The 14,577-nt window shown below is 42.0% G+C and overlaps 1 protein-coding gene across 1 annotated transcript; it reads left to right on the top strand.

The window, feature by feature from the left end:
• Positions 1 to 424: 424 nt before the first annotated feature.
• On the top strand, positions 425 to 14,563 carry abhd11 (abhydrolase domain containing 11). Its single transcript, XM_029770214.1, has 6 exons — positions 425 to 860; positions 2,874 to 3,009; positions 3,830 to 4,003; positions 5,967 to 6,137; positions 8,181 to 8,362; positions 8,562 to 14,563. The coding sequence occupies exons 1-6, from the start codon at positions 733 to 735 to the stop codon at positions 8,695 to 8,697; spliced, it is 927 nt and encodes a 308-aa protein (XP_029626074.1). The 5' UTR covers positions 425 to 732; the 3' UTR covers positions 8,698 to 14,563.
• Positions 14,564 to 14,577: the final 14 nt, after the last annotated feature.

The raw sequence follows: 14,577 nt of genomic DNA, 5'->3' as shown, positions 1-14,577 counted from the left end.
TTTATTTATTTATTTCACCTTTATGTGGAATAAATCAAGGGGTATGAATTAAAAACATTTTGTCAGTAGTTTTTCTTGGTGACCTCTTTTTCAACACTTCAATCACTGTTTACTTCACACAGTCGCACTCAGCTTCTACAAGCTGCTTTTGCAGAGGAAATGTGTTATTGAGGAACGTTTTGAATTGCAATGACTGTGATATTGTTGTAACTTTTTATCTACCTCAGTTTAATGTAAGTCGCTCGACGCTAGTAGATGAGATTGACCAAAATGAAAATATAATGTATGCTTTGTTTGATTAGTTGTAAGGATCTGGCGCCATCTCCTTGTCTACATGTGTTACGTGCTGACTACTGAACGGAAACGTCAGCCCAGACCTGCGTTTTGCGTCATGACGAAGAGCGTCAGTTTGCGCTCCTCCCACACATGCTTTCCACTAGATAACACAGACACAAAGTCAACCTGGGCTATATCGTAAAAATGTATGAAAAAAATGGCTTTTTGATCTTAATTTAAGGGTAGGTTTAGATGTGGTTAATGTTAGGGTTACATTTTAAGAAGAGAAATTGTAAAAATAGGCGGGGTTTATGACTTTGTGGCTGTGGTAACTAGTGACGACTCATTCTCTTCTAATGTCAGTCAGAGAATGATTTTCTCTGCTCCGAAATCTGCAGAATAGAAAGCGTATGTTGTCGGTCAGCCTGGAAGAAAACTAAACGAGCCTACCTTGTCATGAGTGTTTTCTGTCGCTTTCTCTCGAGAGGACTTCTCTGCGGACGGGCAACATGTCGGTTTGTAACCGGACAGCAGGATTTCAGCGGTGGCGGGCTGCGGATGGCTCCGGCGGTTGGCTCGACCAGGTAACGTTAATGCCCTCTACTTGCTCCAGTCCAGGCTAATAAATTGACAGCGAGTTCAAATTCTAGCTAGCTATCTTCTTTAGCTACGTAACGTTCATGTAAATGCACCGAATAACAACATTATAGGAGAAATTGGTTATCGTATTATTCAAGCAATCATCGATCTTTATTTGTATATGTTTGTGTTATTTAGGGGTAGCTATGGTATTTTATTTAGATAGTTAGCTAACTAACATTTGCTAACCAACGTTAGCAGTACACTTGGCTGCGGACTAAATTAATATATTTCTACATTTTCTGTTGTATGACAAGCAATGTGTGCCCATGCGATGTTGCTTACATTGATTGTATTGTGTGTTGTCAAATCTAAAGCCCAATATTTTACTAGCATTTTATCTAGCCAGCTAACCAACTAGGCCAGCATTCCAACAATGACCCCGGCCCTACTCAGTATTTTTTTCAACTACCCTAGGTTAGCAATGTAACGTTATGGTAAATCAGTTACATCGTTCAATGAGAATATCATTTTGACACAGTCAGTTACTTGTTTTGTTTACTACATTGCTTAGCCGAATTCATTACCAAGGATACGTTAACAATTAATTCACGTCATTGCCTCTTTCCTCTGTTGCACCCCTGTGAAGATAGCTGATTTCTTATCAAATACACGACATGACCGAAAGTATGTGGACACCTGCTCGTCGAACATCTCATTCCAAAATCATGGGCATTAATATGGAGTTGGTCCCTCCCTTTGCTGCTATAATAGCCTCCACTCTTCTGGGAAGGCTTTCCACTAGATGTTTGGGACTTTCTTCCATTCAGCCACAAAAGTATTAGTGAGGTAGGACACTGACATTGGGCGATTAGACTTTGCTCGCAGTCAGTATTCCAATTCATCCCTAAGGTGTTCGATGGGGTTGAGGTCAGAGCTCTGTGCAGGCCAGTCAAGTTCTTCCACACCGATCTCAACAAACCATTTCTGTATGGACCTCGCTTTGTGCACTGTTTCCTGTTTTAGCATTGTCATGCTAAAACAGGAAAGGTCCTTCCCCAAACTATTGCCACAAAGTTGAAGCACAGAATCGTCTAGAATGTTGTTGTGCTGTATCGTTAAGATTTCCCTTCACTGGAACTAAGGGGCTTAGTCCGAACCATGAAAAACAGCCCAAGTCCATTATTCCTCCTCCACCAAACTTTACAGTTGGCTCTATGTATTGGGGCAGGTAGCGTTCTCCTGACAACCGCCAAACTCAGATTTGTCCATCGGCCTGCCAGATAATGAAGCGTGATTTATCAAATCAAACTTTATTTGTCACATGAAATGCGTACTTACAAGCCAAGAGTGCAGTTCAAGAATAGTTAAGAAAATATTTACCAAATAAACTAAAGTAAAAATAATAAAAAGTAACACAAAATAACAATAACGAGGCTATGTACAGGGGGTACCGAGTCAATGTGCAGGGGTACAGGTTAGTCGAGGTCATTTGTACATTAAGCCAGAGAACGCATTTCCACTGCTCCAGAGTCCAATGTCGGCGAGCTTTACACTACTCAAGCCGACGCTTGGCATTGTGTATGGTTATCTTAGGCTTCTGTGCAGCTGCTCGGCCATGGAAACCCATTTTATGAAGCTCCCGAAGAACAGTTATTGTGCTGCATTGCTTCCAGAGGCAGTTTGGAACTCGGTAGTGAGTGTTGCAACCGAGGACAGACGAGCTATGCTCCTAGACATTTCCACTTCACAATAACAGCGCTTAGTTGATCAGGGCAGAAATTTGACGAACTGACTTGTTGGAAAGGTGGCATGCTATGACAGTGCCCCATTGAAAGTCATTGAGCTCTTCAGTAAATTAATTCTACTGCAAATGTTTCTGTATGGAGATTGCATAGCTGTGTGCTTGATTTTATACACCTGTCAGCAATACCCGACTCCACTAATTTGAAGGCATTTACAAATACTTTTGTGTGTATGTTAACTCTAACAATGTATTATTCTATTGTCTCTTGCAGCCCTGTGAACCTAACCTATGACGTGTTTGACGGGACAGGGGACGGCACCCCCCTGGTGTTCCTCCATGGGCTGTTTGGCAGCAAGTCCAACTTCCACTCTATAGCCAAGTCCCTGGTGCAGAGGACAGGCCGAAAGGTAACGCATAGTCTCACAAGGCAGACAACTGTTTCAGAAATATTACATGGGCGGCAGGTAGCCTAGTGGTTAAGAGCGTTGGGCAGGTAACCGAAAGGAGTTCCCTGGGCGAGCCGACTAGGTGAAAAATTGGTCAATGTGCTGTTGAGCGAGGCACTTAACCCTAATTGTTAATCTAAGTCGCTCTGGATAAGAGCGACTAAAATGTAAATGTACATTTATTTATCACAAAGAGCAACACATGTTAATGTTAGACTGTAAATCCAGGATGGCTAACACACGAGGAGGGGGGATACACTAGGCTATGTATGCCTTGGTCTCAACTGATATCTTTCTCTCTAAACAACCAGGTAAATAATACATCTGAATTTAGTGTATAGAATTTATCTGAAGCCATGCTGATAAGGCTGTTATTCTCTCACATGCAGCCAGTTATGCACCACTCTGGTCTTCGAGGGTGGCTGTTTTATTCATGCTTTCTATTTGGTGAGGGTTGTGAAACCAGATATGTGTACCAATCAGTGACCGTAATGCAGTTAAGTGCCAGTGAGAAATGAATACCAGCAGGATTATGGCCTGTACCCTCCTCCCACCCTACTCTCCTCCCACCCTACTCTCCTCCCACCCTACTCTCCTCTCACCCTACTCTCCCTCTCCTCTCACCCCAATGAATCTCTACTCTCCTTCCTTTCAATGAGTGATCACAGAGGACTGGACTGTAGTCTTCCATCTAGCCTATAGCCCTGTGCCCTCCCTCCTCCCCTCCATCTCCCTCCTCTCCACCCCTCCCTAGTGTCCTAACTGTCCTTTGTCCAGTCAGGTGCTGACGGTCGACGCCCGTAACCACGGTACCAGCACACACAGCGCCGATCTGACCTATGAGGCGATGACCAATGACTTGACGCACTTGCTCGCCCAGCTGCACATCGGGAAGTGCGTCCTGATTGGCCACAGCATGGGGGGCAAGGTCGCCATGACTACGGCCCTGTCGCAGGTGAACAAACGAACGACCCCGGAACATCAATATGAATCCTTACTACACTGTGGTCTCTGTGCCACTTGAAGCTGCACTAATTACATTAGAAACCTGCAATGATTACTGCTGCACTGTACCATGGGAAAGTGACTGCCCATCTCGCCTTACTTCCTGGATCCAGTCCCAATACTTTTTTTGAATGCACTTTTAGATTATATCATCAAATTCACGGAAACGCAGTCATTTAGGATATAAAGTGCATTCGGAAAGTATTCGGACCACTTTTTTTACCTTACAGCCTTATTCCTCATCAATCTACACACAGTACTTCATACTGACAAAGCCAAAATACATTTGCAAACATTTAAAAAAATCTATTTTTTTAATGTAAAGAAATGAAATACACATTTACATAAGTATTCAGATGCTTTTCTCAGTTCTCTGAAGCACCTTTGGCAGCGATTTTAAAGTCTTGAGTCTTCTTGGGTATGACGCTACAAGCTTGGAGCACCGGTATTTGGGGAGTTTCTCCCGTTCTTCTCTGCAGATCCTCTCAAGCTCTGTCAGGTTGGATGGGGAGAGTCGCTGCACAGCTAATTTCAGGGCTCTCCAGAGATGTTCAATCGGGTTCAAATCCGGGCTCTGGCTGGGCCACAAGGACATTCAGAGACTTGTTCCGAAGCCACTCCTGCGTTCTCTTGGCTGTGTGCTTAGGGTCGCTGTCTTATTAGAAGATGACCTTTCGCACCAGTCTGAGGTCCTGAGCGCTTTGGAGCAGGTTTCATCAAGGATCTCTCTTTACTTTGCTCTGTTCGTCTTTCCCTCGATCCTGACTAGTCTACCAGTCCCTGCCGCTGAAAAACATCTCCACAGCATGATGCTGCCTCCACCATGCTTCACCGTAGGGATGGTGCCAGGTTTCCTCCAGACGTGATGGTTGGCATTCAGGCTAAAGAGTTCAATTTTGGTTTCATCAGACCAGAGAATCTTGTTTGTCATGGTCAGAGTCCTTTAGCTGCCTTTTGGCAAACTCCAAGCAGGCTATCATGTGCCTTTTACTGAAGAGTGGCCACTCTACCATAAAGGCCTGATTGGTGGAGTGCTGCAGAGATGGTTGTCCTTCTTGAAGTTTCTCCCATCTTCACAGAGGAATTCTGGAGCTCTGTCAGTGATCATCAGGTTCTTGGTCACCTCCCTGACCAAGACCTTTCTCCCCTGATTGCTCAGTTTGGCTGGGCAGCCAGCACTAGGAAGAGTCCAAACTTCTTCCAGTTAAGAATGATGGAGGCTACTGTGTTCTTGGGGACCTTCAATGCTGCAGAAATGTTTTGGTACCCTTCCCCAGATCTGTCTCGGAGCTCTATGGACAATTCCTTCAACCTCGTGGCTTGGTTTTTGCACTGTCAACTGTGGGACTTTAAATAGAGAGGTGTGTACCTTTCCAAATCATGTCTAATCAATTGAATCAAGTTGTAGAAATCTCAAGGATGATCAATGGAAACAGGATGCACCTGAAATCAATTTTCAGTCTCATAGCAATGGGTCTAAATACTTATGTAAATAAGGTATTTCTGTTTGATTTTTAAGTTTGCAAAAATGTCTAAACCTGTTTTCGTTTTGTCATGGGGTGTTGATTGTTTTTCCTCAATCAATTTTAGAGTAAGGCTGTAACGTAACAATGTTGGGGAAAAAGTCAGTATGAATACTTTTCAAATTCACTGTATACGGTATATAAAATGATATTCACATTCGTGGGTTAATTTAGTTCTACTCTATGCCTCTTAAGAAGATTTTAGAAACTGATGTGGTCACACTTTCCCATTGTGTAGAAGGGGCAGAACTTTTCTTTTTCTTTCCGGTTCTGATTTCTTCCTCTTCTCCCTCTTCCTTTTCTCTCCCTCCTTCTACCTGTCTCTTCATCACTCTCCCCCTCCCCCCAATCACCCCCTTCTCTTTGCTTTCCCCATATATCTTCCGGTAGCCTGGCCTGGTGGAGAGGTTGGTGGTGGTGGACATCAGTCCAGCCCAGACCACCACCCGTACCAACTTCCACTCCTACATCCAGGCCATGAAGGATGTGAAGATCTCTAGCGACATCCCTCGCTCGACCGCCCGCCGCATGGCCGAGGACCAGCTACGCAAACTGGTCAAGGTTAGTGCAAGCTCCTCACTGGCTATCACTACTGTTATTACCACCAGGGTTCACACTACTGTTAACACCAGAGCTGTGTTCGAATACCAATACTGTATACTACACACTTAATGACTATATACTATTAGTTAATTTTAGTATACTGTAAACTGTTATCCTTTCAGTTGAGCGTACTAGCACTACGCCCGTCTACCTGAAGTTGATTATGTTGCTATGCAACCTCTTGCTAGCTTGTTAGGGTAACAAATTACTAGCTAGACATCTTATGACTTTGGGTGTGTTTGTAAATTCAATCTGGAGTGCCAGCGTGCGCTCTGAGCATTTGTAAATTCAGAGCGTTTCGTTCTCGGAGCGTTCAGAGCGCACACTGGACACTGGCCAAGGAGTAGGGTTGATCCGAGCTTTCTGGCACACTCAGACTCGAGTGCTCTGAAATCGGAGTAGATAGCCAGAGTGAATTTACGACTGCACTGAATTAACAATGTCCATTGAACGCACAACAACTATCCCGCTTAGCCAAGAATGACGTGAATAATCAAGTCAATAAATGTTGGATAGTTAGCATGTAGTTAATATACTTGCAAGTTCGATGTATTAGTAGCCAACTAACGTTAGGTAGCAAGCTAACGTGCGGTATATACTGCTGTATTGATATGTTATGCGCCCCGTAAAGGATAGCATAGCTAACAAATTGTCAGTCAACATAACGTGGAATGTATTTGAAAAGTCATTACTTTACTAAATTGCTCAACATTTTCTTAACATTTGTTGTAATTGGTTAAAGCAATGAATTTGTACTGCTTTCATTGAACTTGGGCTGCATATTTTCTTCAAATCTGCAAATGTTGTGAAGCCACGCCCATTTTCTGAAGAATTGCATTATGTGCCCTAAAAGCACGGAAATAGTGTCCACTGCTTGTATATTTAGTATTTTGGCGAATGTAGTACTACATCCGGGAACTTTTGGCATACTAACTATATCCATACTATGACCAATAAGCATAGTACATACAGTTGAAGTCGGAAGTTTACATACACTTAGGTTGGGGTCATTAATGCTCATTTTCAACCACTCCACAATTGTCTTGTTAACAAACTATAGTTTTGGCAAGTCGGTTAGGACATCTACTTTGTGCATGACACAAGTCATTTTTCCAACAATTGTTTACAGACAGGGCTGTTTAACCTCTTATGGCTAGGGGGCAGTATTTTCACGGCCGGATAAAAAACGTACCCGATTTTAATCTGATTATTACTCCTGCCCAGAAACTAGAATATGCATGTAATTATTAGCTTTGGATAGAAAACACTACAAAGTTTCTAAAACTGTTTGAATGGTATCTGTGAGTATAACAGAACTCATTTGGCAGGCCAAACCTGAGAAGATTCCAAACAGGAAGCGCCCTCTCTGACCATATCTTGTCCTTCGTGATCATCTCTAACCAAAACAGGGGATCTCTGGCATGACGTGACACTATATATATATATTAACTAATTACCTAATGTTAATGGAACCCATAAGGCAGCGGCTAATAGGGATCCTTTAATAAATACTACTGTTAATACCACCCAGGGTTCACACAACCTGTCACTACAACAGTAGCAAGCCAATCGTCTGACAGCTGAAAGGCTATGTTATTGAACATATAACTACTGTAATGAAGTAGCGAATGTAAAACAATACCATTTTATTGCCAAAATGCAATTCCAGTAAATTATGCAAATTAACCCATTGACCGATCAACATGACCAGTTAAATGTACTTTTGGCAGCTAACCGATTTAACTGTTAACATCTCTAGTCCTTGGAGAATGAATGAATGCGTTGTGAAATCAAATGGATATAAAGCACTCTTCAATTGGTTGTTGACTAATCCCCAAGCACCATCTAAAGGGCTTTGGAATTGAGTAAAAAGCAATATTATATACTGTAAATGCTTTCCATTGAAATGTCTTTTCTTTTGTAACCAAAGAGAAGGCATTTGGAGGACATACCCGGTGATTGTTTGTTTAGTAATGGTGTCGCGTTCCTTCCTGTGTTCAGGAGCGCTCAGTGCGCCAGTTCCTGCTGACCAACCTGGTGGAGCAGAACGGACACTACGCCTGGAGAGTCAACCTGGACGCCATCGCTGCGCACCTTGATGACATCATGAGCTTCCCTACCTTCGAAACCACATACGAGGGCCCCACCCTCTTCCTGGGTGGAGCCAGTTCTGCCTACATCAGGTATAAGATGTCATCTGTTCTACAGTTTAATAGTGGTCATTGGTGTAAGACTGCTTTGTAATATTTCAACTATGATTTGGTGTCTTCTGTTTCCTTACTTTGACTCTTCTCTCTTCCATCTTTTGCCTCTCGTTCTGCTCCCGCTCTCGTTCTGCTCTCCCTCTCTCGTTCTGCTCTCTCGTTCTCCTCTCCCGCTCAGTTCTGAGGACTATCCAGAGATCCAGCGGTTGTTCCCCTGTGCAGACATCCAGTACATCCCAGACGCCAGCCACTGGATCCACGCAGACAAACCCCTGGACTTCATCAGCTCCATCAGCTCCTTCCTGCAGCCCTAATTTACCCTGTTCACCCACCTAATTACTAACCCTACCCTGCTCCAACCCTCTCCACACACCACCACCTAATTACAGGACAACCGCTGGCCTTTAACATTATTCACACTTATACGACACAGCACAAAGCCACTGTTATCCAATGGCGGAAAAGAACAAGCTCCAAAGGGCATGCTGTGTTGCGAAGGCTCTGAGGGTGTCTGTCACTGCTGTTGCCTGCACTCATCAAAGTTCAAATAATTGTTTGACCTTTCCAACGCATGTGTGTGGTGTTCTCGCTGTGAGCAAAACGCCTTGTGCGAATAATGTGAAAGGCCTGTTAGGCTCCGCTCACTCACACTGGGGTCCACCTCTTAAAACAGCCAGTAGGTAGAGCTTCAAACCAGAGGAGGCACAGCCATCTTAGTAGACAATGCTAATATTGCTAACCCTGGACCAAACTCACTTTCTTTCCATGCTGTTTATCTTGTGCTTAAAGGAGCTGTATGGAAAATGCCCTTAATATATCTATAGTAATTGTGGAATGATAGTGTTTCATCATATTTTCTTCCCCAAAAAAGGTTATTGGGCTCACACAAAATTGCATTCTAATGGTGCAGCCTTCTTATTGGTCATGGACCGTCTCTTGTGAAATTGACAACGAGTTACATATAGCTCCTTTAACCGCCATATTGTAATACAATCAAGGATTTGTGTAAATGTATTACCGTACTTAATAGATATGTAAATAGTAGGTAGTTGGGTAGTCAGAGGTTGAGATTATATTTAAAGTAGATAGATTGACAGTTTGTTTTTAAATGAGGGAGTTGTTTTAGGTATGAGTTACTAATCCAAAGATCCTCTCGTCATTGTTGCACAGTACCATTCTACTCTAATCAGGTTGATGTAAATCAGCATTGAGAAAAGGCTTCGAGCCAGGTCTTATATAGTCTAGTCTGGACATGTTCTGTATGTATCTGGCTACGTCTCAAATGGCACCCTGTATCCCATATAGTGCACTAGTTAAAGATGCACTATGCGGAAACTGCTGTGCCATTTCCTGGTTGCAAAAATCCTAATAGTTTGCCTAATTTGAGTTTGTGACAAACAGAAAAGTATAGTGTAGAGAATCATTGTACCATCTCAACTGCTGTGAAATATTTTTTCCATAACCTAAAATATTGTATTTTTTAGCTGTTTGAAACTGGTGTACAAATCTGAAAGTAAACGTAACTTAAGCACGGGGAGCATAGAAATAGCGCACATAGAACATATCTACCACTTAGACTTGCTTTCAATTAGAATGACAGATCTATAACTCACATTTTTATGTGAATTCGGTCAGATCGCCCAAAAATGTACATATTGCAGCTTTAAAAGCAGTGCACTATGTAGGGGATAGGGTGTCATAACAGCCTTAATATAGTGCACTATGTAGTCCAGGGATGTCACTCATTCAACTGAGTGCCGAGTGTCTGCAGGTTAAGACCTAGACAACCAGGTGAGCGGAGTTCCTTACTAATTAATGACCTTAATTCATCAATCAAGTACAAAGGAGGAGTGGCCCTCCGTGGAACGAGTTTGACACGTGTGACGTAGTGAAACAAGGAAATAGGGTGTCTAATTTGAGACAATGCCTGACATGCATCGCAGCTCTAACCCTACAGTATGGGGAATATGGTGTGATCTGTAAAGCAGCCAGACTGTGTGTCTCTGGGATGGGTAGACTAGAGGGGTGATTCAACAGGGAGCTTGGCAGAACAGGAGGGTTGGCGATATAATCTCATTCTAGTTCTATGGTTGGAACCCTGGTTCATAATACTGACTGAAGTGAAGCCTGGCCTAAAGACGAGCCAAGCGGAGAGAATGTAAAGCACAGCTAAAGCATTATTTACAAAGCATCTCGGAGTAGGAGTACTGATCTAGGACTGCCATCATTAACCAGGCATGTTTCCATCCAACCTTTTTTTTTTATGCGAGTAAAGTACATGTTAGGTCAAAAATGCCACAATAGCCTTGATGGAAAAAGCAAATTTTTCAGTGAACTTTCCAAATGTAGACAAAACAAAATACGCTAGACAAGGTGGGATCTTTTTGTGTCGTAAAATGTATTATGCGAGAACTGGGGGTCCTCCCATTACGACTCGGGGAAAGCATGCAGTTTATTAGGCTTCATATGAAATAAGTTATGAGGAACTTCACATGGTGGTGAAAGTGCAAGGTGATTATCTTGCTGCTTTCCAATAAATATCGAGGGTCTTATTCTAGTGACATGATGATCGATGTTTGGCTGCCGTTTGACAAATAAAAATGATATTTCTCTTAATAATTTAATCATGCAGGCCAGTTGTCACCAACCGGTCGATCTTCAAGGCATTCCTAGTCTATCACCAAACATTTCTGTAGAAAATCCAACATTAAAGGCTTGCGCTCCTTTTAAATTCATGTTGAGCTGTTGGCGAGAGGTGCGCTTGATTTGAGAAGCCCTGCGCACCGGGTAAGCAAAGTTCCCATTTTGAACCATTTCAGTTGTCTGAAAAGTTAAACTGGGGGACCGGGAGATCTGTGGCTAAATCGAGTGGGCCTAATGGGGTGGCCAATCTGATATCAAATCACAGTGTCTACAGAGCTTCCACGACCCCAGGCCATAGCAAAGTTTGACACATAGCCTAACTTAGATGTAATAACTTGTAAAACCATTACCACAGAGAGACTGTCAAAGAATACAGCAAAGAGCTGCTCATTTTATGAGCGAGTTCATGTTAAAAATATGTATTCAGCACTATAGTCAGCTGTGCCTTGCAAGTGCTACACCAACTGATCTATATTGTAATCAAATCTCAAGTTTAGAAATATTGGCAGGCTAGGCATATAGCCAATATGCTGTGATAATATATTAGGCCTACTGCACAAACCTCATTCTTACACAACTGTTTTTATTGGGTTAATGTTACATTTTCTTCAGTCATGTTTAAAATAGTAATCCTGAGCGGTATATCTCGTGTTGCGTTTTGACTGCGAAAGTGATCTTGACTTAAAGGTTGGTGAACACTGATCTGAGCTGTTGACTAAAGCGCACAAGCCAATACAAGCGTGGCCACATTCGCTATGTAACGCAACATGTTTTTGTGACAAAACCATCAGCAGGTTCAAGTGTTGAAAATGCCATGGAAACTCTTAACTTTTTTATTCGGTACATGTGAATCCGCAAAAGGTATTTTGATGGAAACTCATCTCTGCAGATTTTTTTTATATTCACATGGAAATCTGACGCCAATTGGATGGAAACCTAGCTATTGAAGTCGTTTGCGGTGATATCAAAATGAGGGGTGTTGTACAAAACAAAGTAATCAGCGATTGGCTCATCTCTAACTAATCAAACCTCTACTTTAACCGTGTGTGTTCTGGCTCTGGCCCAACCCATCTGTTTCTGGGGCCAATCAGAACGGTTAGAATGTTTTTCCGTTCTAGAAATCGTTGTGGAAGTACTCAGATTTAGACTCATTGCGGAGAATAAATTAACACCCGTGGGTGTGGTGCAGCTTTCGGGTGGAGCAAGGAGCTTGGGTAGCCAGGCAACCCCTGGGGGAAAAAATATGTATGTATCCTTCATCAGCACTCCTAATCCTACAATGCTTTATGAATACGGGCCCTCATTTTTTATATTAGAAGTCTGGACTAAAGGCAGGACCACTCAAGCAGAGGGAATGTGAAGTACAACTGCAGCTCTGGACCAGAGATTAGGGTGCTGATTTAGGATCTGTTTTTTATTTTTTTTTATTTTTAGATCATAGTGAATAACATATGAACAAAGGGTGAACCTGATCCAAGGTCAGTATTCCTAGTCTAAGAAGCTTTATGAATAAGTGCTCTGGTTCTGTCTGAACTGACATGTGGATTTAGCACCTGATGTCAGTGAAGGAACATCTACGGCTCCCCAGAGAGATCGGGGCTGTTGTGTTGCTGTGTGCAATCGCTTTTATACATGGTGTTAATTTGTGTGTTTTTGTGTGCGGTATGTTACTAAGCCTGTGGGAATTAGCCAGAAAGGAGAACAAAGGGGTAAAATGATTGTTACCGAATGGAGTAAGACATTAAGTGAAAGCACACAGTGTAGCCTAGTGTTAAAGCAGTTTTTTTTTGGTATCTTATCCTCAGCTGGGGAAAAAAGGTGTTGCAATTGATGCAAACGCTTAGTAAGTCTGACCCTTAGTCTTTGGAATTAATTTCAGTATTTTTTTCGATGTGTAAAGGTAGTTTTTTTTTTTTGTGTCGTACTACTAGATTACATGTAATGTAACACGTCTGTTTGACCTTTTTTATAGTGCGATGTCATTCAGATAGCTAAATAGCTACCTTTCTATGCCATTTAAGCGCTAATAAAGCTATATCTTTCCAGGTACTGTATTATCTCCTGTATCTCCCAGGTTAGACTCTACAGCAGAGGGGGTCCTACTCTGGTCCTGAGGAATCTACTGGACCTGCAGGGTTTTGTTCCAGTCCTACACTAACACGCTGGAGATCCCTAGGACAGTGGGTCCTGACTCCCAACACTAACACCTTATTCAACTAATCAAGTTCCAGACAGACCATGAATAATTGATTACTTGAAACTGGTGTGTTAGTGCAGGGTTAGAACAAAAGCCTTCACTCTCTAGGACTGGAGTTGGAAAACCCAATGCTCTATACTACACTCTGGGTAATTCTCTCTACTCTTCTGTGTTGTGAGTGGCCATTTTGTAAAAATTAACTGTACTCTGTTTGTGATAATCTACTAGCGTCTGTTTCAATGGTCATTTATTCAAGTATATGAATCACTTTAACTCTGTAGACGAAGGCTGCATTTACACAGGCAGCCCAATTCTGATATGCCGCTAATGTCGTTTGACCAATCAGATATTTTGCGAATAATTGGGCAAAAGATCAGAATTGTGCTGCCATGTTTTAGTGTTCATGGGTATGTCAGATATGCTGCAAAAATATCTAACTCATATTGTTCTTAATCTTATCAGATTTCCTCTATTGTGGTCGGGTTTGTTCTTCAGTGAAATGTTTTGGTGCTTGTGTGTATGGGGAAAAGTACAATCAAACAGTGATACTGCAGCTCAGTAAGTCTGTCTGTGCCTCGGAGGCTTTTTTTGTTTTGATCTCTGTAAAATTTGTAACAAGTTTTCCACAGTTAACCAGCAGCTCTGAGACTGGTCTCCGTGTTGCCAGTTATGTATATTTTATCACAGGGACTCATAGCCCCAAAAGGGTTCTAGTGTGTTTATAATTTTTGTAGTTGAAAGTATTTTGATCAGTTGAAAGTAAAAATAAATTTCGAAAAATGTACTCCGTTGGATGCCAGGTCTGAATAACTAAAGATATCAGAATGGTTTGTGTTGAGCTAGTTTACCCTTGTTTTAACTAAAATAGTTTGGTGGTTGAGTAGCTAGGCAATGCCCTACCACTCATACTCAGACTCCAGGGTTCATATTAGCTTTCTGTTGGTCAAGAATGTGTCGAGGGGAAAGATTGTACAGATATTGGACCTGGGTTGATGGGGTTTGCACTTTTGGGACTTTCCTTGGTTCCATTAACACTGTACAAGCTCAATCAAGCACACACCTAAAGTATTTGAACCATTAACCCAGGTATGAGGTGAAATGACTAATTTATTTAGCCATGTTGAAATTGACAAACCGTAATTTAGTCTAAGAGCCTTTTCATCCTCTCGTTCAGTTGTCGATAGGCCTATGCATTTTAACTTTGCCACAGTAACGTTCATTCAATGTCAAGAAATGAATTTAAGATGTTATGTAGTTGTGAGATACATTGGGTGAATAATTGAGATATAGTATATTAAATTATGTATTACTGATGTATATTAAAATTGAAGGAAAAAAACGAATGTCTTGTCTT

Source organism: Salmo trutta, chromosome 12 (assembly GCF_901001165.1).
Source record: "Salmo trutta chromosome 12, fSalTru1.1, whole genome shotgun sequence".
Taxonomy (NCBI): Eukaryota; Metazoa; Chordata; class Actinopteri; order Salmoniformes; family Salmonidae; genus Salmo; species Salmo trutta.
The sequence above is the reverse complement of the archived record's forward strand: the minus strand, read 5'-3'. Positions and strand labels throughout refer to the sequence as shown.

What these genes read in the sequence shown, in the direction of transcription:
- abhd11 (XM_029770214.1), top strand. Translation starts at nt 733, where the DNA reads ATGAGTGTTTTCTGTCGCTTTCTCTCGAGAGGACTTCTCTGCGGACGG. An exon ending in TGCAGAGGACAGGCCGAAAG is followed by an intron (nt 3,010 to 3,829) that starts GTAACGCATAGT and finishes TTGTCCAGTCAG; the next exon opens with GTGCTGACGGTCGACGCCCG. An exon ending in GCCAGTTCTGCCTACATCAG is followed by an intron (nt 8,363 to 8,561) that starts GTATAAGATGTC and finishes TCTCCCGCTCAG; the next exon opens with TTCTGAGGACTATCCAGAGA.